A 27,640-nucleotide genomic window follows, 5' to 3' on the forward strand; every position below is an offset into this window, starting at 1 on the left:
GCTTAAAGATCTCAGATGAAATATCGACGGCTGGACGACACTTTTATGCATATCAGATGCCGCGATCATGCCGCAATCGCTGCTCCCTGACATTGCACCCACTACTCATAAAAGTTAAGCGTTTTACTCAACCCCCTTAGATTGTTGGGAGATAGACCTGGGTCCGACCCCTGATTAGGGGGAGAGTTGTTCTGTGCTAGCTGAGGAAGAGAGAGGACCTACATGTGCTTGCTTCTCAGAACTAGTCCTGAGCTCAGAGAATCATCACTTCTTAGGTTTCTACAGCTAGAAAACAACTGCTGCATTAAGGTACCACAGAAAGAGAATAAGTTAGAAGGTCCAGAAAGTACAAGGCCAAGCATTGGAGTCATTCAGCAAGGTACCTTACTAGTAGAAAGAGAGAGCTTACTGCAGTGAAAGGAAATATTGTTAATAGAGATGAGCGAATCGAATCTCATGAAGTGGAATTAAATCCGAATTTCAGAATAAATACGATTCGCCTCGAATCCGAATTTCCTCATGCTTCGTGTTAGCGAATCAATTGACCTGAAATAGTGTAAAAAAAAAAACAAAAAAATCATACTTACGTCCTTCATTTGCTCGTGACAGGCCACCAGCCGCCATCTTGAATGAAGATCTCGCCCGAAATCCCGTGCGTGGTGACATCATAAAGTCATCTCACGCCGCACAAGATCTTCAAGCAAGATGGCGGTGGCCGGCCCGTCACGAGCACATGGAGGCGTTGTTTGAGTAAATATTTTTTAATGTTAATTTTACACCCTTTTTGCACTCAGATGCCACGATGTATAAAAAAAACCTGCATTTTATGGGTACAAAGAAGGGGGTGGCACTATCGCAGCTCCCTGTCATTGCACCCGCTACTTAGAAAAAAATATGCGCTTCGTGAGGATGTAATTTGTCACAAAGCTAATTTTTTTGTAAAACGTCGAAGCAGCTGAATCGAACTTTTAAATAATTCGCTCATCTCTAATTGTTAACACTCTCTTTCACACTTTGCGGTGGTTTGGCCAGGTGTATGTTAATTCTGTACACTTTAGCCCAAGAATTACAGAAGCATCTGCTAAAAGTCTCATTACAAGCCTTATGTTCTGCAGAGAGATTTTGGAAGACAGAAAGCAGGAGTACAACAACCCCCAACATTGCTGCTATCCATTCATTGCTATTGTGGAAAATTTGCACTGTGAACTGTGCCTTGATACTGCTGAATGTATTACTACTGCCATCCTGCATTTTAGTAAAGATAGACTCATTTATTTACTACTACTACTGGCCTGTTTACTGAATTCTAACTCATCCGCCACACTCTTGCCTCATACCCTACCAAAACACCAAACAATGGCACCCCAGTCAGGAGCCCCAACATCAGGACGTGGCCCAAGGGAAAAAAGAATGTACCCTCCTGTCACTGCGCAGCCCTATGAAGCATCAATATGAGGGTTACCCATGTGATCTGTGTATACAGCTATCATTTCCTATTACTTGATACCAAGGAAAAGTATTTATCCTGATAAATATAAATACATTAAGAAAAATCTATAATCTTAATGTCTTTAACCAACTAAAGGAGCATTTCCGAAATTAAAAGAATCCATTGTGTATGGCTTTTCAATTGACATGTACTGTCTGCTGAACTGTTAGCCCTGTCATGTCTATTGAAGAAACTCCCTTTTCCAAAATGCTAAATCCATAATATTACAGACATTAAAAAATAATATTTAATTTAAATAAGCAAAAAGAGCAATGCACATATTAATGTCCAAAATGTACCACAAAGACATCCTACACCAGATAGCAAAATGTTTGGATGTAATTGGCTATTTGAAATAAACAATTACAAGAATGGGTGCACTGCTGTGGTGGATGCAATCATCAAAATCTGACTAAACCCTCACAATGGTGTTAAAATGAACCAATATATCCTTATATTAAGGACCTTACGCTCCTGTAATTTGCCCAATGGCCCCTGGTACTACCCATACGGCACAGGTAGGTTAGAGTTAGGTCCCGTGCCACTTGAGATACCTTGACGGGGTGTGCGGGCTCTGTTATGTCCTTAATATAAGGATATATTGGCTAAAGTCTGATTTTAACACCAGTGTGAGGGATTAGTCAGATTTTGTTGATTGCATCCATTCTTGTAATAGAGATGAGCGAATCAAAGCTGATGAATTTGATCCGAATTTCAGGAAAAATGTGATTTGCAACGAATGCGAATTTCTTTGTGCTTTATGCATTTTTCCTAAAATGGCTGCTGCACGTGTGAGGACATGGAGAAAGGAAGTATGGGAAAGCGGGATCAACCAGACTGACATGCATGATGCAGCCAATCAGCAGCCCCGTGATGTCTCAGCCCTATAAATACGACGACAATCTTAGATTCAGACATTTTCCAACGTTCTGACTGCAGGAACAGACAGGAGAAGGCGCTAGGGACAGCAATAAGAAAAACCTCATTGTACCACTCAGTGGCCTCCTCATACTGCTGTCAACTCCAGACTTGGTCATTGTATCACTCAGTGGCCTCCTCATACTGCTGCCAATTCCAGACTCTGTCATTGTGCCACTCTGTGGCCTCCTCATGCTGCCGCCACCTCCACAACCTTTCGTCGTCGTGCTACTCTGGCCTCATCATGCTGCTGACACCTCTATGCTTTGTCTCCGTGCCACTCTGTGGCCTCTTCATGCTGCTGCCACCTCCACAATCTCTCGTCATCATGCTATTCTGTGGCCTTCTCATGCTGCTGCCACCTCCACAATCTTTCGTCATCATGCCACTCTGTGGCCTCCTGATGCTGCTGCAACTTACAGACTCTATCATTGGGCCGCTCTCTGGTCTCCTCATGCTGCTTTCACCTCACCTCTATGTCATAGGGCCACTCTGTGGACTTCTCATGCTGTTACCACCATCCCACTTCATGACTGGGCCACTATTTTGCCTTTCGGCCTGGCTGACATCATCATTTATTTGACCTTTCTTTGATTTGTCAGAAGGAAGAAAAAATGAGACACAAAATGGATCCTGTCTGTGTAGCAGCTGTAAGGCCTGTATGGTCCCATCAGAATTTGCTTATGATTTGGTAGCCAAAAGCAGGAGTGGGTACAAAATACATAAGACATGCAAATATTCCATTCGTCTCTGTTTTAGATCCACTCCAGTTTTTTTGCGGGCATTAGCAATACTGATGTATTATTGAGCAAATGCTGACCGAGTGATGGCGGATGCTCCACAGACAGGATCCGTTTTTTGTTGATTATTGTTCTGACGCATCAGAAGAAGGGCAAATTAATCAGTGACATCAACACAAACTTTATGCTGACACCCTCTCCACTCTGTCGTGGGGCTCTACTTGTATAAGCATTTAATAGAACAGGTTCTGTAGACATCTATGTGGAATCAGCTGGTGACGGTGTAAAAAGAGTGCACGTCTTCTTGGAGCTAACATAGTTCATACTTGAGCTATTTGGTCAGTTTTTGCCCCGTGACTGCCCTAATAAGTGAAGTGTGCAGTGATTCTAAGAGCGACGCATGTCATCAGCATGTCATACGGATTCACAGTATTGTTTCACTACCAAAGCAGACTTCCTATGTGTGTTACTGCAAGGCACAGTGTTCTACACCACTATAAAGGCTCTCAGTCGTCAGTAAATAGACGTTTTTTAACGCAATTCGCCGCAAATACATTCAGATCAAACCGGCAAATCAAATTTTCAAAAATTCGCTCATCTCTAATTATAAAATTCCCAAAAACACGCACGACTTCGGGTGAGAGCCAACACATTAATCTAGAGTATATGCTGAATAGTTGTTTAAATGCTAATTCCACTGACACAGTAGAAAACCTGTCACCATAAAATGCAATGCCTTCTGTGGACATCATGTTTAGTACTGAGTGAATCGAAGTATCCGAAGTGGACTTCGATCCAATTTCAGGAAAAATGTGATTCACCACGAAGCCACAAGATTAAACATACCCTGAGTGGTGCAAAGATCTCTCGGCCGACTCCTGACCCAACGCCGTTTCGCCAGTAAACCTGGCTTCTTCCGGGGAGAGGCCCACCTGTGTGGGCACTATATAGGGGAGAGGTTTTTACATGTTTCCATATCCCCGGAAGAAGCCAGGTTTACTGGCGAAATGGCGTTGGGTCAGGAGTCGGTCGAGAGATCTTTGCACCACTCAGGGTATGTTTAATCTTGTCCTTGTACTTTAACCTCAATCTCTACAATTGCCTTCTTTGCACTTTGTTTGGGGCGTTGCTGTCATGAGGTTTTGAGGTATGCTTTCTTAGCTAGCATTCTTTTTTCCCTGTTGTTATTTTCGTGCACTGATCTCCCGGCCTCTCCTTGGGTCCTGCTCCTCATCTGTGTGTCCTGCCTTGTCCTGCCTTCTTTTATCATGCATGTATGTATTGTTCATATACATTTATAATAAAGTCTTTTGGATTTTCATATATACGAAAGTCAGTTTCATTTTTTGGTGATTATTATGACTCCTTTGGGGTCAGTTTTTTCGATTTATTCAAAATTTATTCTGTCCGGTTAATATTGGTTGACTATATATACACACTTACACAGAGAATGCTATCAATCACTGATAATACCTCCCCTGAGTACTGCTGTCAGTGACTGACAGATATCTCTGTATACACACTTATACAGGGAATGCTATCAATCACTGATAACACCTCCCCCATGTAAAACTATCAGTAACTACCAGCTCTCTATATATACACACTTAGGGCTCATTCAGACGGCCGTATGCTGTCCACAAAAATACTGAATGCTATCCGTTCTTTTACGGATCCGCAAAATTTTCTCGAACAAGTATAGGACCTGTTTCATTTGTTTTGCGGAACCGTGGAATAGAAAAGGGCCCCATAGAAGTGAATGGGTCAGCATCTAGTCTGCAGAAAAACGGATCCACATTTTTGCGGATAGAATACGGCCGTCTGAATGAGCCCTTACACAGAGAATGCTATCAATCACTGATAACACCTCCTTTGTGTACAGCTGTCTCTGTATAAACACTTACACAGAGAATGATATCAATCAATGATAACACCTACCTAAGGATGAGCCAGTTCAGACCGAACTAGGTTAAGTCCTATGCTATTTTTCAGATGGCAGACAAGCCCAAATATTTTTCAGGTTTGTTTTGGACAAATCAACTAAAACTATGTAAATCTCCATGTTAGTGCACATGTCAGTGGGACAGAAGGACTAGGGAGGAAGACAACGGGTTTCTTACATGACACTGTGGGGAAGTGGGGGGAGGGCTTGCTGTGAATGGCTCCCAGGCTTGCAGACAGCCTTGATGAGCAAATCAGTGCTACAGCATTCTGTGCTGGACTGTGAATGAGGGTGGTTGGGTGCTGCAGTGTCTGCCAGGAAAATGATATTAGGGATAAAGGGGAGTCAGAAATAATCAGAACCCAATCAAGCTTATGGCCAGGGAGAGTGAAGGGAAATACTAGGATTACAAAGAAGAAGAAGAATTGTTTATGTAAAATAGGAACAAGCAGGAAGCTGACAGCCAGGGAGTAAGGAGCTGTAGCCGCTGTGCATCCTAGAAGAACTGCAGCTTCTGCAGTGCAAACCTCAAAAACAGCTGCCTGCAGGAAAATACTTTCATTTTTCACCCCATTTTCAATTCAGTTTAATTAAGCTGCATATATACATGATTACGGCAGTAACATCAAAGGTGTGGCAGGCGAAATTGAGCATCAAGCCTCAATCGATCATTTACGTATATTTAGTTTCTACAAGGTTTTAATTTAATTTTTTTTTTTTTATGGGGGTGCTGCTTAAGCGTGATTATTGCAGCAATACCCAAGGTGTGTCAACAATATGCCTGTGTGTGTTAAGGTGAAATTGATCTTTAAGCCTTATGTGTATTCAGTTTCCACAAGGTTGAAATTTATTTTTATTTTTGTTGGGGGGGGGGGGGCAGTTTCATGAGGCAGCATATGTACACGATTACTGCATCTATACTGATATTTTCCCATTTCCTCAGGCTGATTCTCATGAATAGACTTTGCCTTGCTGGCACTGCCCCATCTTTCCGCTGTTGCTGTCTGTCTGCCTACCATCATGTTCTTGAGCTTGGGGAGAGGGAAAAAAATAAAATAAAAAATAAAACAAGTTTTCCTAAAAATTCTAGGTAGCTAGATGGGTTTATTTACAAACTATCAGGGAACTGGAGCAACTTCAAAAATTTGGTGAACCGGACTTAAAACAAATCTTGACTGGGTCTCTCATCTCTACACCTACCTTCTGTATAGCTACATGGACTCAGCTATCACTGTATACACATTTACACAGATAATAATAATAATAATAATTATTATTTTTTATTATTAATCATGAATCAGTCACTGATAACACATCCTTTTTGTACAACTCTCAGTGCTTGACAGCTATGTTGTATACACACTTACACAGAGAATGCTATGAACCACTGATAACACCTCCCCTGTATAAAGCTATCAGTGACTGACAGCTATCTATGTATACACCCTTTCACACCAGCGTTTTTGCTGCATCTATCATAAATCAGCAAAAAAGCTTCCATTCTGATAATACAACTGCCTGCATCCGTTATGAACAGATCCGGTTGTATTATCTTTAAAATGGCCAAGATGTCATGAACACCATTGAAAGTCAATGAGGGATGGATCTGTTTTCTATTGTGTCAGAGAAAACTGATCCGTCCCCATTGACTTACATTGTATGTCAGGACGGATCCATCTTGCTCCGCCCAACATCGCGGACAGAAAAAACGCTGCTTGCAGCATTATTCTGTCCGCGATGGGGACGCAACCCAATGGAACGGAATGCATTCTGGTGCATTCCCTTTAGTTCAGTTTTGTCCCCATTGACAATGAATGAGGACAAAACTGAGGTGTTTTCCCCCCCGCTAATAGAGATCCTATGATGGATCTCAATAGTAGAAAGGGAAAGAGCAGGTGTGAAAGTAGCCTTACACAGAGAATGATGACTTATAACACCTCCCTGTGTACAACTAATGTCAGAAAGAGCAGAGATCTAAATGTATGAATTCTATGTTGTACTAAATCTTTAAAACTATATAGCAATCTCCTCGACTCGTCCTGTCCTATAACATGCTACCTGCAGATTGCACCACATTTTGTAATGACAGGTTCTCTTTAAGTTGGATGCATTAGATCTACTTTTACATGGAGCTTGAGAAATTTCCTACTATTGCTATGGGTGGTAACATTGCTTGTATACAGTTTTGACGTTAATAAATTAGAAAGATTTGAAGGTGAATCCTGGTGCCGCTTAGTTTTTTCTATGGATTAGATTGGAGAGTGATGATCATCTCAATTGCTTACATCCATCAAGAACATTTATTAGCACTTGATGCTGTCCACTTTCTATTTTTAACAAAATCTTAATTCTAAAGGACATTAAAGTAAATAAAGTGATATGATTCTTCAAATCTGGAGAAAAGTGAACTGCTGTAGATGCTGGTGCACTTGATTGTTACTGCACTGAGTTACATGTCTCAGGACCTGTGGTCACATGTTCTTTCTTTGCAGGTCCTCAAGTCAGAGATATACTGTTTTAGACAAACTGTTATGGTTCTGTGGTGGCTCTCCTTTGGGGTCGGTTGGAGGCTGAAGGAGAAAAGCAGAAACACCACTGTCACAGAATGTCAGAGAACATTAGGGTACTTTCACACTTGCGTTGTTGGATTCCGGCAGGCAGTACCGTCGCCGGCAATCTGTATGCAAACGTATACCATTTGTAGATGGATATGGGTGTGGATCTGTCCCACAAATGCATTGCAATGCCAGATCCGTCTCTCCGGTTGTCATCTGGAAAAACGGATCCGGTATTTATTTTTTCCATATTTTTAAAGGTCTGCGCATGTGCAGGCTGCAAAACCGGATCCGTCTTTCTGGAACACTTGGGGCCAAATCCGGCATTAATGCATTTCAATGGAAAATAATCCCAGATCTAGCATTATGGCATGTGTTCCGGATTTTTGGATGGATAAAATACCGCAGCATGTTGCGGTATTTTCTCCGTCCAAAAAACGTACAGTGACTGAACTCAAGACATCCTGGTGCATACTGAATGGATTGCTCTCCATTAAGAATGCATTAGGATAAAATTGATCAGTATTTTTCTGGTATTGAGTCCCTAGGACAGAACTCAATATCGGAAAGTACCCTAAGGGAGAAGCCACTACAGCCAACCATTGTAAATACAGTAGTTACTGTATTTAGAAACTGTAACTAAAATCTGTGCCCAATGTGAAACCATCATGAGTACTGTGCCTGCTAAAAGACATTTCTAACTATCGAGCCTGTTGAACTTTATTATAGTAACCACCATGTCTGAAATGCCTCATCAGAGTAAAAGTGAGTTTATCTGCAACAACTGTGTCATGCTTCTGTCTTGCCATCTATCCTTCCTGTTTTATTTATTATGCATGTCAGTTACCATGAGGCCCACCCCCTACTATTCTGCAGTTTGGTCACATTACAGCTTTGCAGCTAGCTTAGTGTTAAGGCCCCATGCACACGGCCGTGTTTCACAGCCGTGTGCGGGCCGTGGAACTGCGGCCTGGATCCCTCCTGAGAGCAGGAGCGCACGGCGTCACTGGTTGCTTTGATGCCGTGCGCTCCCTGCTGCCGCCGTAATACAGTAATACACTGGTATGATCTATACCAGTGTATTACTGTACTGTGCCGGCAGCAGGGAGCGCACGGCGTCATAGCAACCAGTGACGCCGTGCGCTCCTGCTCTCAGAAGGGGATCCAGGCCGCGGTTCCACGGCCCGCACACGGCTGTGAAACACGGCCGTGTGCATGGGGCCTTAATGAATGTTCTTATTAGTTTACACAGATGCTGTGTTGTTGTGACATTCTGGTTATATCCATGTTATTGGCTTTATTAGTATTTGGAGGTTTAGCAATGGCACTGTATGTTGATAAATAAGGTTCATACATTATGTCCTACTTTTTCAGTTTTCTATTCTAATGGCTTTATGTTTCTTTATTATATAGTAGAACAAGCTACAGTATAGGGGTTCAGTGGTAACAAAGATAGTCAGGATCTTTGCCTGAGGGGCCAAAAGTATTATTATTATAATGACTCGTGGTAGGTTGGGGGAGGCCCTGACACATATTTTGCACTAAGGAACAGGAGCTTTAAGTTGCGTCTTAGAGCTGCTTCAAAAGGTCATAAAACGTTTGTGCCAATATGATACAAATAAACCACTTTTTCCCTAATGAAGCACACTTTTGCTTTAAGAAGGTATGTGTTGACTGCAAAAACAACTCTAGTAACTTGAGAATTTGTTATTTATGTAAAGTGACACATTACTCCGATGAGGCCGCTCTGAAGGAGTGCAATAGTGAGGCACGAATACTTTAGCTGATAAAATGTCAGCTTTTCACCTACAGTACTAGAGTTCAAGACCACTTAGCTGCCTTAAGTGAAATTAATTTGGCAATGTCAACTATGTAGTCAGTTGATAATAATCCATGTAATAAAGATGCCAGGCATATTTTGTCCTTCTTTGGTGTGATTTGTGTCAAGTGTAAATCCCACGTCTATGAAAAAACTTTACATTAGTGTGGCCGGGATTTATGGAATTGCTTTTGCTAATGAGGTCTGTAGTGTTATTAAGTGAAATTTTTGGATGATTAAGGTGTAATGTGCATAAATATAAACTCAATATAATTAAGTAGTTCTTCCAACTATTCACCAGAACGATCAATTTTTCAAGTTTATCTACTTTAAATAGAGAAAAGGGTAACATTTTTCTTGTCACTGGCTATTTTCAAGGACTAAGGCCTCCTGCACACGACAGTATTTTTTAACGGGCCGCAAAAAGTGGTTCCGTTGTTCCGTGATCCGTGCCCGTTTTTGCTTCCGTTGTGCTTCCGTGTGTCCGTGTGGCCGTTTTTTTTGCGGTTCGTTTGAAAACTTGGCATTTTGAAAAAAAAAAGGATTTTTAATAACTCCACCCAGGATACTGGTATAAATCAAGGGCACCTGAGTATGCATTTGTGGCCATTTTCTGTAGTCTTTGCAGAGTACAGAGGTTATTTTGGCTGCTTCTCTTTGCTGTTTCATCATGTCTGATACAGAGGAAGAGTTCGTTGTGGATTGGCTCATTGGTCGGCAATGTGGTCCGCGCCCTCCTTTGTTGACTGAGGAACCGCGTAGAAGGCGACGATTTTGGGTCCATCCGATAGTTTCCCAACGGTCCCGGAAAGGACACTTCCATACCCTCTATGAAGATCTGCGCCTGCATCCTGCGAAGTTCTATTCCTTCTGTCGGATGTCAGTGGGTACATTTGATCGCTTGCTGTCGTCTCTACGTACTGTCCTTACCTTTATGGACACCAATATGAGGCGCAGCATTACTCCAGAGGAAAGGCTCATCGTCACGTTGAGGTAAGCAGTATAGTACTTGTAAAGTTTCACCAGTAATGTGCACTGCTTGTGTCAGGGGGACCATGTGCTCCAAAATGGCTGCTGTTAGACATGTGCTAATGTTTGCCAAACCTATGTTTCTTTCTCCATTTTTTTTTCCTTTCATTTGTTTGTGGCTGTTTTGTTATCCCGTTAATCCCTGGCACCTAACATGCCAATATTTTGGCCGTTGGTTAGCGTTTGTGCTCGTTTCAAACGTGTGTTTAGCTATCGGCCTCCAGACAATCCATGAATCCTCTGCACTCGCCAGTAGTTTGTTTTAAATGTCGTTTGATTCAGTCAGTCAGCCATGTTACAGCAAGCTGTGACCTGCCTGTCTGAGTGATTATTGTCAACTTTATCTTGAATTACGGGCATTTTTTTAATAAGGCTTTTTCAACTTAAAGAATTCGGTCCCTCAGTCAGGATCTCTATCTGCGTGTCCCACCCGGAGCAAAGTCTATATACCGATCAGTTCCCTTATTTCGTAGGATTGTGCTGCTGTGAACCCCTGAGATGTCCAGCTAACCTTTTCAGCATGCCTAATGTTCCCAATATTTGGACGCGCCACTACACTCTCTGCAATTAGAAAGGGGCAAAACACAGTTTATGTTACTTAGTTCTGGTAGTACTGGCCACAGACCAATAGCTGTTAGTGTTTTGCTCAGATACTCCTTTTCCGGCTTCCAATCACTGCTGCCGGCAATAAGCATAGTGTGCCCTGTTCTGATGAATGGTTTGTAAAATCAAGGGGGGATCTTTGAAAACCATATAGTCTTTACAATGGGTGTAGGTGCCCACACAGTGGGCCTTGAGTACCGCCTCTGGCACCCGTCCCATAGGTTCCCCACCACTAGACATAGGGTGTTTACAATCCTGGTGTGTATACAACATTATGCTTGAATCTTGTATCTGTTTTCACTTATATTCGCAGTTTACTGGGGGTTTTTTTTTTGTCTCCACAGATTCCTTGCAACTGGGAACTCATTTGCATCACTGCATTTTGAGTTTCTGTTAGGAGCCTCGACAATCTCGAGTATTGTACGACACACTTGCCATGTCATGTGGCAGCAACTCCGAGAGACGGTGATGCCGCAGCCCAAGGTGGAGGATTGGCTTCGGATCGCAGAGGGTTTCCAAGATTCCGCGCAGTTTCCTAACTGCATCGGGGCAATGGATGGCAAGCACATCCGTGTGAAGAAGCCGCCACACTCAGGGAGCCGTTTCTTCAATTATAAACAGTTTTTCTCGGTAGTGCTGATGGCTGTTGCTGACAGTAACTACCGGTTTATAATGGTAGATATCGGGGCCTATGGAAGTACTGCGGATGCTCGCATCTTTAGTGCTTCTAGAATGGGTGAGCGGCTTCGTGCCAACCAGCTTGCCCTGCCCGAGTCCAGAAGACTGCCCGGATATGCAGGTCCGCCGGCGCCATTTGTCATCGTGGCGGATGAAGGGTTTGCATTGACTCCACATGTTATGCGGCCCTTTCCAAAGCGTGGTTTGGATGTCAGGAGGCGTATCTTCAACTACCGGTTGACTCGTGCCCGTCGGTATGTGGAGTGCGCTTTCGGAATACTCTCTAGCAAGTGGAGGGTGTTTTTGTCATCCATACAGATGGCTCCGGAGAATGCTACCCTGGTGATTCAAGCTTGTGTTGTTCTCCACAATTTCACCAGGATTCACGAGGCTTCCTCTTCTGTTGACATGGAAGATCTTCCTACGACTTCAGATTTGGATTTGGAAAGGACCCTGCATAGACGACCTGGGACTGCAGGCATTGCAGTTCGGGAACTCTATGCAGACTACTTTTCAAGTCCAGAGGGGTCCGTGCCGTGGCAGAGGGATGCTATTCGTGGCAGTTTTTGAAATCTTCTGGGCTCTTTAGTTTTTTGTTATTTTCTAGATAGATTCCTGAAATTTAGGATTGTAGTTGAGTGTAGGGACTCGCAAGATAATGAGGACCTTTGACGTGGGCTTGCGGGCTGAGATTTTTTGGACCGCACACATTTAAATATGCATCTAACGTGATAGAATTGATGTTTTGGTCTAAATCTAAATAGACTTTAACATCTTTTCCTTTTTTTTTAGTGTAGTCCAAAAAATTTTCTAATACCTCATCATGACCATATCCCCAAATAAAGATGTTGCTCACCCAAATAAAGTGTTGCTTAGTGCGGAAAAGTGTGTGGTGTTTCTTTTTTCAATTGAAATGGGTCAAAGTAAATGTTTTATGTAGCGTGCACACTAAAAAAACAGTCGACTACTTTTTGGCTCAAACAACATTTATGTTTTAGATTGAGCCAAACTTAATAAACAGGAAGCCAATGGCCCCAACATTTTAAGGACAAACATATAAAGTTCTTGAAAACAAAACATTAAACTGTCTTACAAATTCAGAAGGTCCTGAGTAAAAGATCCTGTTGGAAACGTGGACCGTGGCCTGATATTGGCCTGTTGAGGTAACCCAGATGCGAAACTGCCCGGGTAAAGGGGCTGACCCACTTGATGCATTGGGCCCTGGGGGAGTCCATAGTGGGGTTGTGGGTGGTATCCTGGACCTTGTGCTGCTTGTGGCGCACCTTCAAATGGCCCGGCACTTTGCTGCTGTTGCGCATTCTCCAGGTCCACTTTCATGGCATTAAGCTTTCCTAGAAGGTCCCCATGGTTAGGAAGCGCAAACATTTTTAGAACTACAGCTAAGGAGGCAAGGCACTCATGGTGCTCTAAAGGAGTGACATGCCTCAATAGCTGTCCTAAGCCCCGTAATGTCTTCTCCTCAACTCCTTCACTCCTCCTCTGGGCCAGAAATTCTATGAGGCGGGCATCAATAGCCTCCCGACTCTCTGGCACAGAGGTAGAGGGAGGGAGTTGGCGGCGCCGTCTGGGCTGGGTCTGGACCACCCGTGGTGGACTGCAAGGTGGTACGGGTTCCTCGGCCAGCGTGGAGTCCTCAGGGTCCTCAGCCGGTGTTGGCGACGGAGTTCCCTGGGGAGAAAATCTTGCAGGGGGTTCACTGGCCGACGTGTCGGAATCTTGTGAGGGATCCAGACTGTCCACAGTACTGTATTTAAAAAAAAAACAAAAAAAAACACATTAGGTCATTTGATTTCAACATTACAAAAGCACATAGATTTCATTCTGTGCAAAGCAACCGTGCAAATACAATATATATATACGGAGTGGCAGCATACCATCAGAGATTTGAAATTACACAACGACTAACTGCTTCAATGTGAAATGTGGAAATCCCTTTTGAATGGCATTTGGATCTATTAATGGGATAAGTCTTGTAAAGGCCTATTGTTTTGGAAAATGGGCAAACATTGTTTGCTGCTTGGAGCTGTCCAGCCTCTGAAGAGGAGTCCTCATTCAAGGACCAAAACCAGTGCTGAAAATGAGGCCAAATCATCTGTATGTGCCCCGCTACCAACATGTAAAGATACAAATTGTCATTTGAACCTAGTAGAACCTCATTTTCAGAGAAACAACATGTACCAGGCCACACTTGACCATGGTGAGAGTACTAGTTGTAATCGTGCTGCTCTTGCGTAGTTGCAACCTCAGCTTCACACTTTAGCCTAGGATGTGGTGATTGACAGTTCAGAGGAGCAATGTAAGGAAACCATGTGGGGTTTGGTGCAAAACCATTTCAGCTATATAAATTACTATCCCAGTACATAAAGGGTACACATTTCCCTAACCTTCCAAAATGTGAGAATATGTCGTTATGGGACAAATCTCATGCCGCCCAAAAAGTTTGGAAAAAAAAACCCTACTCCGGGCTCCCATTAAAACGGGTGGGTTTTGGAAAGCTTTTTTAACCATTGGGGTGTGACTAGGAGCCGACATACACGATGAACTACTGTATGAGGAAATAATTCGTGCAGTGCGCAAGTGTCATCTGTATTTGCTTTTCTGGTTCAAAGTGGAATCATCTATGTTCCAGGAGGGAACAAAAATTGCTTCAACACAAACAAAACAGAGAAAGGAGCCGCCATCTGCACACTTCACGTGTCGTCTCATCATTCATCTCATAAGCGGTTGCCCCTGGTTTGACTACACCACTAAAATGATGTAGGCAACCAACACAAGGCATGGACAAACTGTTGCCCTCCAGCTGATGCCCAACTACAACTCCAAGCAGGACCGAGTAGCTTTCAGCTATTCTATCATGCTGGGAGTTTCAGTTGTTAAAGAGCTGGATGTAGTCAGTTTTGACATGGCTGCCCTACAGAAAGTATAGGTCTTCAATAGAACAACAAAACTGTATCCATTAGTTTCAGAAACACTTTAGCTTGCCTTAAAAAAACGTAAGTGTGAAAATATGACACCGTTTGAAAAGAACGTAAAAAATACTTACGGCCTCAGTTCCATTACTGGCCGCAGAAACTGTAACTGGGCCGTATAAATATAGGCCCGTTTGGTCGATGAGCCCTCCCCACTCCGGCCTTTGCTGGTCAGCTCCCGGCGGAACTGGTCCCGGCAGCTCGCCCAGCGGGTTTTCGTTTGTTTCACTGTTTAAAAATGACATAGAAGACAATTGTGAGGTAAAAAATTAAGAAAGGGGAAAAATAGACGCCACATTAAAAAACCATGTACAGGCCTTTAGGCAAAAGGAGGCTGGACCACCCTGAAAACACTATTGTCACCTCTGGGACATTCAAACTATATATTAGGGCCACACAGAGGGCAAGGACAGCACAACTACAGTGATAACACTTACCTAATGCGGCCCGGCCTTGGCTATCAGCCTTGGCCCATTCACTTCGCCGCATGCTCCGTGCCACTTTCTCCCACGAAGCGTCTTTTTTCAGTCGGTCACTGTAGGCATTTTGCCGGGTATCCCACAGCTCGGGCCTCTCCTGGACGAGACTAATCAATTTTTCTACATCCCAGCGAGGCATGGTGGATGAGATTATTAATCCTCCTGAAATGGCTGCTTCTCCTCACACAAGCTGTTTACCACAGATGTCTAGAAATTTGCATATCCTGTCACCTAAAACTTCCTGTCTTTTTTTTTTCCAATTTATTGCCACAAGTTTGGCTAGACAATTTGCCCATGCCATAAGAAGAAATAAAACGGGCGAGGAGCGGGCGCGGACGCGGATGACAAACGGGTGTGCAACCGCGTTTTTCACGGCCCCATTCACTTGAATGGGGCCGCGACCCGTTAGCCGTGAAAAAAATAGGACAGGTTATATTTTTTGACGGGCAAGAAACACGGGTCACGGACGCGGGTGACAAAACGGTGCAGTAGCCGAGTTTTCAACGGACCCATTGAAAGTCAATGGGGCCGCAGAAAAAAACGTTACACGGGCCAACGGCCACGGGTGCACACAACGGTCGTGTGCAGGAGGCCTTAATGACCTGTTCACTTTTTTCACATTTTGTTATGTTGTGGCCTTGTGCTAAAATAAAATAAAATACAATTTTTACCCCTTCAATCTTCACTCAGAATACCTTAAGGACAACATGAAAACAGAATTTTACAAATGTCTGCACATTAAAAAAAAAAAGGAAAAACTTAAATTTCACATGGACATATAAATTTAGGCCCTTCGCTATAACACTTGAAATCTATGAGACTTGAAATTTTGCTCTAGGGGCCTTCCATTTCTCTTGATAATTTTTAAGATGTTTCTACACCTTGATTGCAGTCCACCTGTGGTAAATTCACTTGATAGGATATGTCCCATCTATATAAGGTATTACAGCTGAATATGCATATCATAGCAAAAACCAAGCCATGCGGAGAAAAAAACTGCCTTTACAGCTCAGAGACAGGATTGTGTGGAGGCACAGGTCTGGAGAAGTGTACAAATGTCTGCTGCACTGAAAGTTACCACGCAGTTGGTTGGTACAAGAAGGAAGATGACCTTAAAGTCACCTCCAATCCATATATTGCATATTTTTCCCATATTTTCTTCATATTTCATTGGTTAGGAAAATACGAAATGAACAATCTCTTCCGAAATTGTTGGGGTTATTCTAACACACCTTCCAGGAAATCCGCAAGCAAATCAGAAGAGATTGTTCATTTTGTATTTTCCTAACCCATGAAATATGACAAAATATGGGAAAAATATGTAATCTATGGATTGGAGGTGACCTTAAGGCCATCTTGCTTCTTGTACCAACCAACTGCGTGATGAGGATCTGTCATTCTTTCTTGATGTTCCTGACCAGGCTTAGGGGTGTTTAGACCCCCACTCAGACTAGCGAGAGGACACTTTTACAGAGTTTTGTCAAGATAATATCAGATTGATGGATACTTAACCTGGCAGGGGGTGCTCCTAGGGCCAGAAAGAATCTTTTGGCAAGGACCTGCTAATTTTACCTCTGCTCTGTGAGCTATAGCTGTAAAGGTTAATTAACTTCTGGGTTGAGAAAGTTTTAACTCTTTGTGTGAATGAGAGGGCTCTTGTGATTCTGTAATTTTGAAACAGGATTCATTCGCGATTTCTTCGGTAATCGGTATTGTCAAGATCGCGAAGCATCACATTCTGCTGCACTGAAAGTTCCCAAGATCACAGTGACCTCTATAATTCTTAAATGGAAAAGGTTTGGAACAACCAGAGCTGCCCACCTCACCAAACTAAATAAGTGGGAAAGAAGGGCCTTGTTAAGAGAGGTAAACAAGAACCCAATGATCACTCTGACTGAGTTACAAAGATTGATGGTAGGAAAGTCCACAAGGTCAAACATCATTGCAGAACTCCACCAATCTGGGCTTTATGTCAGAGTGGAGAAAAAGCCTTTCCTCTGTAAAAGACACATAAAAGAGCATGTGGCGTTTGAAAAATAGTACCTAAAGAACTCTCAGACTGTGAGAAACAAGATTATGTGGTCTGATGAAACCAAGATTGAACCTTTAGGCCTCAATTGTAAGCATGTCTGTAGGAAACCAGGAACTGCTTATCATCTTCTCAATACCAACCCTACAGTGAAACATGGTGGTGGCAGCATCATGTTGTGGGGGTGTTCTTCAGGGGCTGAGACAGGATTACTGGTCAGGGTTGGGGGCAAGCTTAATAGAACAAAGAAAAGAGATAGTCTTAATAAAAATCTGATCCAGAGTGCTCTGGACCTCAGGCTGGACCTAAGGTTCACCTTGCAACAAAACAATTATACTAAGCACACAGCCAGGACAATACATACGGTAAGTGGCTTAGGGACAACTCTGTGAATGTCCTTGAGTGGCCCAACCAGAACCTAGACTTGAACCTAACCAAATGTTTCTTGAGAGAACTGAAAATGGCTGTCCACCAACAGTCCTCACTAATCGGACACAGCTTGAAGAGATCTGCAAAGAAGAATGGCAGAAAATGTCAAAATCCAGTTTAGGCTACTTTCCCACTAGCGTTCAGAGCGGATCCGTTCTGAACGGATCCGCTCATATAATGCAGACGGTGGCTCCGTTCAGAACGGATCCGTCTGCATTATATTGTCAAAAAATGTCTAAGTGTTAAATTAGCCTGAACGGATCCGTCCAGACTTTTACATTGAAAGTCAAATGAAACATTTCAAATGCATTGTATACCTTGAGTCTATTTATTTTTCCTGTATTAATGAAGTTGTAATATATTTTTGCATAATACTTTTACTTCATTAAAGGGTTTTTCCACTTCCAATGTCATATAATGATGATATCTCAGCAGTTTCCTAACATCCAGGTGGCTAGGAACACTGTTGTGCAAGGAAAAAACAGTAAAGGGGGTTCAGTGCTGAATTTATGATCAGGGGGTAGAGGAAGCAGGAGGAGCAAGGGTAGACAGAGTTGATTTGGCCTTCTCTTGTTGCACTTAACTGTGTAGTGCCCTAAATCAAGGGTATTTTGAGGTTGGGACATTTGTGGACATTTGGTCCTATTTCTACTATGCAAAGCCATCAACTCACAATTTTAATGCACTTGCATTGCGAGACTCTCCCTCGCCCCCCCCCCCCCCCCACGTTTGACTGCTGCTATGCAGCCAATAAACATGCAGGTAACTACTGCCCTTCACTGTAATGCTGTAGCCATGTTAGTTACTGGCATTACAGTGATTGGCTGGCTGGAACACGTCATCAGGTGCTATATAGCACCCGATGACTTGGGTTCGGCTCAGTGTTAGTCAGGGAGAGCTGTGCTGAAGAAGGGAATGATAGTGTAGGGAGTGATTATTATTTTTTTTTTTATGTTGAAAAACTTGTCAGAGACCCAAAAGTCCTTTTAAGGACTATTGTTGTGTGTGGCCGCAATATATATTTTTAGCGCAACCTGTACTAAATTGCTAAACCTTTACAGACCCAAAAGTCCTTTTAAGGACTATTGTTGTGTATGGCAGCAGCAATATATATTTTTAGCACAACCGGCCCTAAATTGCTAAAACTTTACTGACCCAAAAGTCCTTTTAAGGACTATTGTGTTTGGCAGCAATATAAATTTTTAGCACATCCTGCGCTAAATAGCGTGCAATACTTAGGCTGCTACAGACAGCGACATTATCTGTGCTACACCTCCTGTGTAATGTGTGCGCATCCCAAAAATATCTGTGACATCCAGTGTACTTTTTCCGTAGACGGTGTCCGCTGCGAACAGTGACATTAGCTGAGCTACATCTCCTGTGTAACGTGTGCACATCCAAAGAATATCAGTGACATCCAGTGTACTTTTTCTGTAGACGGTGTCTGCTGCGGACAGTGACATTACCCGGGGTACATCTCCTGTGTAACGTTTCCACATCCCAAATCCCTGTGACATTTCCTGTAATTTTTTATTAGACGCTGGTGACATCAGCGACAATATCTGCCGTATTTCTCCTGTGTAGCGTTTCCAAATCCAAAATACCTGTGACATTTCCTGTAATTTTATATTAGCCGCTGCTGACATCAGCGACATTATCTGCGGTATTTCTCCTGTGTAACGTTTCCACATCAAAAATACCTGTGATATTACCTCTAATTTTTTATTAGTCGCTGGTGACAGCATTGACATTATCTGCGGTATATCTCCTGTGTAATGTTTCTGCATCCCAAATACCTGTGACATTCCCTGTAATTTTTTATTAGCCGCTGGTGACATCAGCGACATTATCTGCGGTATTTCTCCTGTGCAACATTTCCACATCCCAAATACCTATGACATTCCCTGTAATTTTAAATTAGCCACTGCTGACATCAGCAACATTATCTGCAGTATTTCTACTGTGTAATGTTTCCACATCCAAAATTCCTGTGACATTCCCTGTAATCTTATATTAGCCGCTGCTGACATCAGCGACATAATATGCGATATTTCTCTTGTGTAACGTTTCCACATCCCAAATACCTGTGAAATTCCCTGTAATTTTTTATTAGCCGCCAGTGACAGCATTCACATTATCTGCGGTATATCTCTTGTGTGATGTTTCCACATCCCAAATACCTATGAGATTCCCTGTAATTTTATATTAGCCGATGCTGACATCAGCAACATTATCTGCGGTATTTCTCCTGTGCAACGTTTCCACATCCCAAATACCTGTGACATTCCCTGTCATTTTATATTAGCCGCTGCTGACATCAGCGACCTTATCTGTGGTATTTCTCCTGTGTATCGTTTTCACATCCCAAATATCTGTGACATTCCCTGTAATTTTATATTATCCGCTGCTGAAATCAGCGACATTATCTGCAATATTTCTCTTGTGTAGTTTCCACATCCCAAATAACTGTGACATTCCCCGTCATTTTATATTATCCGCTGCTGACATTATCTGCGGTATATCTGCTGTGTGACTTTTCTATATCCCAAATATCTTTTTTTATTTTTTGGCGCATACACTTACAAATCCTATGGTTTTGTATGTGTGACATGCTTTCAAGTATATATAACATTTAATGCGAAGAAGGCGGGCAGTAAGGGACAGGAAAGTGGCCATGATGCTGTTGATGCACGCAGAGGCCGTGGCCCTGGGCGTGTTGAAACTGTGCCTGCTGCCAGAGCACAAGAAAAACAATCATTCACGATACCTAGCTTCATGTCCCAGTTTACAGGGCAGCGCAGGACAACGCTCAAAGTCAGACCAGTGCGACCAGGTGGTCGATTAGATTGCAGCAGATAATACTTCCAGTTGCTTAAGCACCACCCTGTCTTCCACCAAGTCCAGTCTCAGTAGCCAAGAGTCTGGTCAACACAATCCTCACCCTGATCCTCCTTCCTCCCACCATGGAGAGTCTTGCCAAACAAGTGACCCCACACTCGGATATTCCGTGGAGCTCTTTTCAGCGCCATTCCTTCATTTGGGCCTCTCGACATTCCCGCTTGGTGAGGGACATAAGATCTTGTGCCCCTATTTCCACAGTCACAAGAAGATGACAGTGGGGAATGGCAATTAGTGTTTCACGAGGTGGATGATGATGATGAGACATAGTTGTCAATAACTGAGGTTGTTGTTAGATCAACAAGTTAGGAGGATGAGCAGAGTGAGGAAGTGGAAGAGGAGGTGGTGGACAGTGAAGACACTGACCCAACCTGGTTAGGTGGCAAGCCGAGTGAGGACAGCAGTACAGAAGGGGAAAGATCCGCAGCACCACAACAGGCTGGAAGAGGCAGTGGGATGGTAAAAGGGAGAAGGCGGGTCACACCAAACAGGCTCACAACTGTTTCCGGGAGCACACCCTTGCGGAAAGCTCCCTTGCCAGGGGGTAGATGTTCCGCAGTCTGACGCTTTTTTGAGGAAAGTGCAGACGACAAAAGAGTTGTAATTTTCAACCTGTGCCATACAAAAATGAGCAGGGGCGTGAACACTAGCAACCTCACCAGCATGATCTGCCACATGGCATCAAAGCACCGTAATAGGTGGGACGAACGCCTGGGTCCACAATCTGTGTCTGCGGGTCACACCACTGCCTTCTCTTCCCCTGTGTTACGTGCTGGCCAATCCCCTGTCGAAGGCTCAGGCCCGGATGCCTCCCTCCATGCACCTGGACCTTCGCAAGCACCATCAGCGACCACATCCACTTCCGTATCCTAGTGCAGCATACAAATGTTCTTATCTCAGGCATTTGAAGTCAAGCGCAAATACCCACCCACCCACAGGCCATAGCACTAAATTCTGAACTTTCCAAATTACTGGCCCTGAAAATATTGCCATTTAGGTTTTTGGACTCTGAGGCCTTCCGCAGCCTGATGTCAGCGGCCGTCCCTCGTTATGCAGTCCTCAGACGCCACTATTTTTCATGGTGTGCCGTGCCTGCCTTACACGAGCATGTGTCCCGTAACATTACCCGTGCCCTGATCATCGCAGTTACTGGGAAGGTCCACTTAACCACTGACAAATGGACAAGTGCTTTCGGCCAGGCATGCTACATTTCCCTGACGGCACACTGGGTTAATGTTGTGGAGGTCGGGAGTGAGTCGTACCCTGGGATGGCACATGTGCAACCGACACCAAGGATTTCCGGCCCTATTTCCATCAGGGTTTCCGCCACCAGCTACTTTAGTGGCTCCAACCCCCACTTCTCTAACACCCCAATGGTTGGTGTTTGCATATCATTGCGATAAATGATGCTCCCGTTCGGTGACTGTAAACAGAGATCTTGACAGACAAATGTATCAAACTCTGCCATCATCTTTCTAGGCGCCACGTCTCCAGTCCCCCGACCAGCCAGATTTACCAGCATCTGTTCCAGGACATGAAGCAGTGAAATTGCATCGTTCATCCCGTAGTCCTGGCGTCTGACAAAAAACGTGGCCTCCTCAAAGGGCCTGAGCAAATGGCAGTTGTCACGCATGAGCTGCCACTGGCTGACATGAAAGTTACACAGGGGAGTACTCCTATCCGTTTGCATCATTATGAAATCGTTGATGGCCTTTTTCTGTTCGTACAGTCGGCCCAACATATGGAGGGTGGAATTTTTTTGCTTTGAAATAAAAAATTTCACCACTGCATAATTCTGCCCATACAGCAAAAGGAGGTGTACAGTCACCCATCAATTTTCCCCCAAAAAGGCCTGTTTCACATAACAAATTTCACTACTATGTAATTCGGCCCATACCATAAAAGGAGGTATAGAATGACCCATACATTTTCCAAAAAAAAGAGACAAAAAAGTAGTAGGTAGTAAGTGCACTACTCACTGATTACTCAAGGTAACCATTTAGTGGTGGTGCTTTTGGACTCCCAGATGTATAGAAAATGTAGAAATGAAACGGTTTCCTTTCTACATTTGCTTTTCCGAAAAAAAAAGCCATTGTCACATAATTTTTTTTAGCATTAAGTAATTCCATCCATGCCGCAAAAGGAGGTGTACAATCACCCATACATTTTCCGAAAAAAGGCCAGTGCCACATAAAGAATTTCACCACTAAGTAATTCGGTCCATACCATAAAAGGAGGTGTACAAACACCCATACATTTTATGAAAAAAAGCCAGTGTCACATAAAAAATTTCAATGCAAAAAGGGCTTTACCACATATAACTGCACCGCTGAATGGCAAGTAGGCCCTTAATTTTTTCAACTTTTACACTACACAACATTTTCAACATATAAGTGCAATGCTGAATAACGAATATATTTTTATTTTTCCTATGGAGTCCTTTTGTTATGGCTTTGCACATGGAGCTAGAATGTTACGCACAATTCTGATGGAACTCCTGATCTTAAGAAACTGGACTTGAATTCCAAAGCAGAGGCTCTCCTGTCATGTCCTGTTTGCAGTGGATATCAAATGCAGACGGAACAGATAAGAACACATGAATATTTTCAACTTACTGAAGCTGCTTGATTTAATTGTGAATAGATGGTAAAGTCAAAGTCTGCTGGTGTGTTGTCATCAGCGTCTTCATTATGTTTACTGCAGAACCTAGGATGACGTAATTCAGTCCATACAGCAAAAGGAGGTGTACAATCACCCATAAATTTTCCCCAAAAAAGCCTGTTTCACACAAAAAATTTCACCACTACGTAATTCGGTCCATACAGCAAAAGGAGGTGTACAATCACCCATGAATTTTCCCCAAAAATGCCTGTTTCACAGAAAAAATGTCACCACTATGTAATTCGGTCCATATAACAATCACCCATGAAATTTCCCCCCAAAAAGGCCTTTACCACATATAACCTACAGGCTGAACAGCAAATAGGCCTTTATTTTTTTATACTTTTACACTACACAACAGGCTGACGCTGAACGGCGAATATATTTTTATTTCTCCACTAATACACGGCAAACTGGGCTTTAGAATATATCACTGCACCGCACAAGGGCAATTAGGCCCTAATTTTTTTTCTACTTTTACACAACACAAAAGACTTTTCAACATATAAGTGCAATAATGGACGGCGAATATACACTGCTCAAAAAAATAAAGGGAACACTTAAACAACACAATGTAACTCCAAGTCAATCACACTTCTGTGAAATCAAACTGTCCACTTAGGAAGCAACACTGAGTGACAATCAATTTCCCATGCTGTTGTGCAAATGAGATAGACAACAGGTAGAAATTATAGGCAATTAGCAAGACACCCCCAATAAAGGAGTGCTTCTGCAGGTGGTGACCACAGACCACTTCTCAGTTCCTATGCTTCCTGGCTGATGTTTTGGTCACTTGAATGCTGGCGGTGCTTTCACTCTAGTGGTAGCATGAGACGGAGTCTAGAACCCACACAAGTGGCTCAGGTAGTGCAGCTTATCCAGGATGGCACATCAATGCAAGCTGTGGCAAGAAGGTATGCTGTGTCTGTCAGCGTAGTGTCCAGAGCATGGAGGCGCTACTAGGAGACTGCAGCAGGCCATAAATGTGCATGTGTCTGCTCAAACGGTCAGAAACAGACTCTATGAGGGTGATATGAGGGCCCGACGTCCACAGGTGGGAGTTGTGCTTACAGCCCAACACCGTGCAGGACGTTTGGCATTTGCCAGAGAATACCAAGATTGGCAAATTCGCCACTGGCACCCTGTGCTCTTCACAGATGAAAGCAGGTTCACACTGAGCACATAGTAGACGTGACAGAGTCTGGAGAAGCCGTGGAGAACGTTCTGCTGCCTGCAACATCCTCCAGCATGACCGGTTTGGCATTGGGTCAGTAATGGTGTGGGGTGGCATTTCTTTGGAGGGCCGCACAGCCCTCCATGTGCTCGCCAGAGGTAGCCTGACTGCCATTAGGTACCGAGATGAGATCCTCAGACCCCTTGTGAGACCATATGCTGGTGCGGTTGGCCCTGGGTTCCTCCTAATGCAAGACAATGCTAGACCTCATGTGGCTGGAGTGTGTCAGCAGTTCCTGCAAGACAAAGGCATTGATGCTATGGACTGGCCCGCCCGTTCCCCAGACCTGAATCCAATTGAGCACATCTGGGACATCATGTCTCGCTCTATCCACCAACGTCACATTGCACCACAGACTGTCCAGGAGTTGGCAGATGCTTTAGTCCAGGTCTGGGAGGAGATCCCTCAGAAGACCGTCTGCCACCTTATCAGGAGCATGCACAGGCGTTGTAGGGAGGTCATACAGGCACGTGAAGGCCACACACACTACTGAGCCTCATTTTGGACTTGTTTTAAGGACATTACATCAAAGTTGGATCAGCATGTAGTGTGTTTTTCCACTTTAATTTTGAGTGAGGGCTGTATACTGTATACCAGGCATGTCCAAAGTGCGGCCCTCCAGCTGTTGCAAAACTACAACTCCCAGCATGCCTGCATAGCTTACAGCTATTAGGGCATGCTGGGAGTTGTAGTTTTGCAACAGCTGGAGGGCCGCAGTTTGGACATGCCTGCTGTATACTGTGGGTGCTGTATATTGTGGAGTGCTATACTGCTGTACTGTATACTGTGGGGGGCTGTATACTGTGGGTGCTATATAGTGTGGAGTGCTATACTGCTGTACTGTATAGTGTGGGGGGCTGTATAGTGTATAGTTTGGGGTGCTGTATACAGTGAGGTGCTATACTGCTCCACTATATACTGTGGGGTACTGTATAGTGTGGGGTGCTATACTGCATACTGTGGGGTGCTGGGGTGCACTGTAACACTAGGGTGAGCCGAGCCCTGGTCTCCTTCCTGCAGAGTGGTGCCCAATTCCAGCCTGAGCCCAGAGCATTGATCCTGAGCCGCTGGAGTCTTCAGAACTGGAAGTATTTACAGTCATTCACTGTACTCTACCAGGTGTGTGGATTTTTGGTGTGTGTGTGTGTGTTGTGGTGGAGGGCGTGATTGCCTGCTAAGGTGTGGGAAGGCGGGATCCAGGGGGCCCAAGTAAATTTTTGCCCAGGGTCCAATCAATATTAAAGACGGCCCTGACTGTATGTGTGACATACTTTCAAGCATATATCACATTTAAAATGAAGAAGGCGAGCAGTAAGGGACGGGGAAGTGGGGGTGATGCTAATGGTGCACGCAGAAAAACTGTGTCTGCTGCCAGAGCACAAGAAAAACAATCATCCACGATACCTAGCTTCATGTCCCAGTTTGCAGGGCTGTCTTCCACCAAGTCCAATGTCAGTAGCCAGGAGTCTGGTACACACAATCCTCACCCTGATCCTCCTTCCTCCCACCATGTACAGTCTGGCCAAACAAGTGACCCCACACTCGGATATTCCGAGGACCTCTTTTCATCGCCATTACTTGATTTGGCCCTCTCGCCAAGCACGCTTGAAGAGAGACATAAGATCTTGTGCCCTGATTCCCAACCTCTTGAGCATCCACAGTCACAAGAACATGATGGTGGCGGCAATTAGTGTTTAATGAGGTGGATGATGATGAGATACAGTTGCCAATGAGTCAACCACAATTATTGTATCAAGAGGTTGATGAAGAGGATGAGACACAGTTATCAATCACTGAGGTTGTGGTTAGGTCAACACATCAGGAGGATGATCAGAGTGAGGAAGTGGAAGAGAAGGTGGTGACCCAACCTGGGAAGGTGGAAAGACGAGCAAGGACAGCATTGCAGAGGGGGAGGGATCTGCAGCACGGCAGTGGGGTGCCAAAAGGGAGAAGGATGGCCACACCAAACAGGCCCGCAACTGTTCCACGGAGCACCTTCTTGCAGGAAGCTCCCTTGCTAAGATGTTCCGCAATATTGCGCTTTTTTGAGGAAAGTGCGGACGACAAAAGAATAGTAGTTTGCAATCTGTGCCATACGAAAATGAGCCAGGGCGTGAACACTAGCAACCTCACCACCACCAGCATGATCCACCACATGGCATCCAAGCACCGTAATAAGTGGGACGAACGCCTGGGTCCACAATCTGTGTCTGCGGGTCACACCACTGCTTTCTCTTCCCCTATGTTACGTGCTGGCCAATTCCCTATCAAAGGCGCAGGCCAGTATGCCTCCCGCCCTGCACCTGAATCTTCGCAAGCACCATCAGCGACCACATCCACTTCTATGCCCCAGCGCAGCGTCCAAATGTCCTTAACCCAGGCCTTTGAATGCAAGCCAAAATACCCAGCCACCCACCCACAGGCCATAGCACTAAATGTGCATCTTTCCAAATTACTGGCCTTGGAAATGTTGCATTTAGGCTTGTGGACACTGAGGCCTTCCGCAGCCTGATGTTGGCGGCCGTACTGCATTACCCAGTCCCCAGCCGCCACTATTTTTCAAGGTGTGCCATGCCCGCCTTACACCAACATGTGTCCTGTAACATCACACGTGCCCTGACCAACACAGTTACTGAGAAGGTCCACTTAACTACGGACACATGGAGAAGTGCATTTGGCCAGGGATGCTACATTTCCCTGATGGCACAATGGGTGAATGTTGTGGAGGCTTGGGAGTCTTACCCTGGGATGGCACAGGTGCTACCAACAACAAGGATTGCCGCCCCTTTGTCGATCAGGGTTTCCGCCAGAACCTATGTTTGTGGCTCCAACCCCCACTTCTCCTCCTCCTCCTCCACTTCCACTTTTGAACTATCCACATGCAGCACCAGTTAGTCATAAGTCGGTAGCTGGAAGCAGTGTAGCACTGCAGTTGGGAAGCGGCAACAGGCCAAGCTGAAGCTGATATGCTTAGGGGACAAACAGCGCACTGCCGCAGAGCTGTGCAGGGGATAGAAGACCAGACTGAGCTGTGGTTCTCGCCACTCAACCTACAACCAGGCATGGTTGTGTCTGATAATGGCGGCTTTAGGGCTCATCAAGCTCAGACACATCCCATTCCTAGCCCACATGTTCATCCTTGTGGTT

General features: G+C 44.3%; 1 protein-coding gene across 1 annotated transcript; it reads right to left on the reverse strand.

Annotated features, from left to right (window-relative positions):
- Window positions 1-12,862: 12,862 nt before the first annotated feature.
- Window positions 12,863-15,130, reverse strand: LOC122924816. The gene is made up of 2 exons (XM_044276277.1): window positions 14,838-15,130; window positions 12,863-13,538 (listed from the first exon to the last, which is right to left on the reverse strand). Exons 1-2 carry the CDS (start codon window positions 14,849-14,851, stop codon window positions 12,863-12,865), a joined length of 690 nt encoding a protein of 229 aa, XP_044132212.1. The 5' UTR covers window positions 14,852-15,130.
- Window positions 15,131-27,640: the final 12,510 nt, after the last annotated feature.

Source organism: Bufo gargarizans, chromosome 1 (genome assembly GCF_014858855.1).
Source record: "Bufo gargarizans isolate SCDJY-AF-19 chromosome 1, ASM1485885v1, whole genome shotgun sequence".
NCBI lineage: Eukaryota > Metazoa > Chordata > Amphibia > Anura > Bufonidae > Bufo > Bufo gargarizans.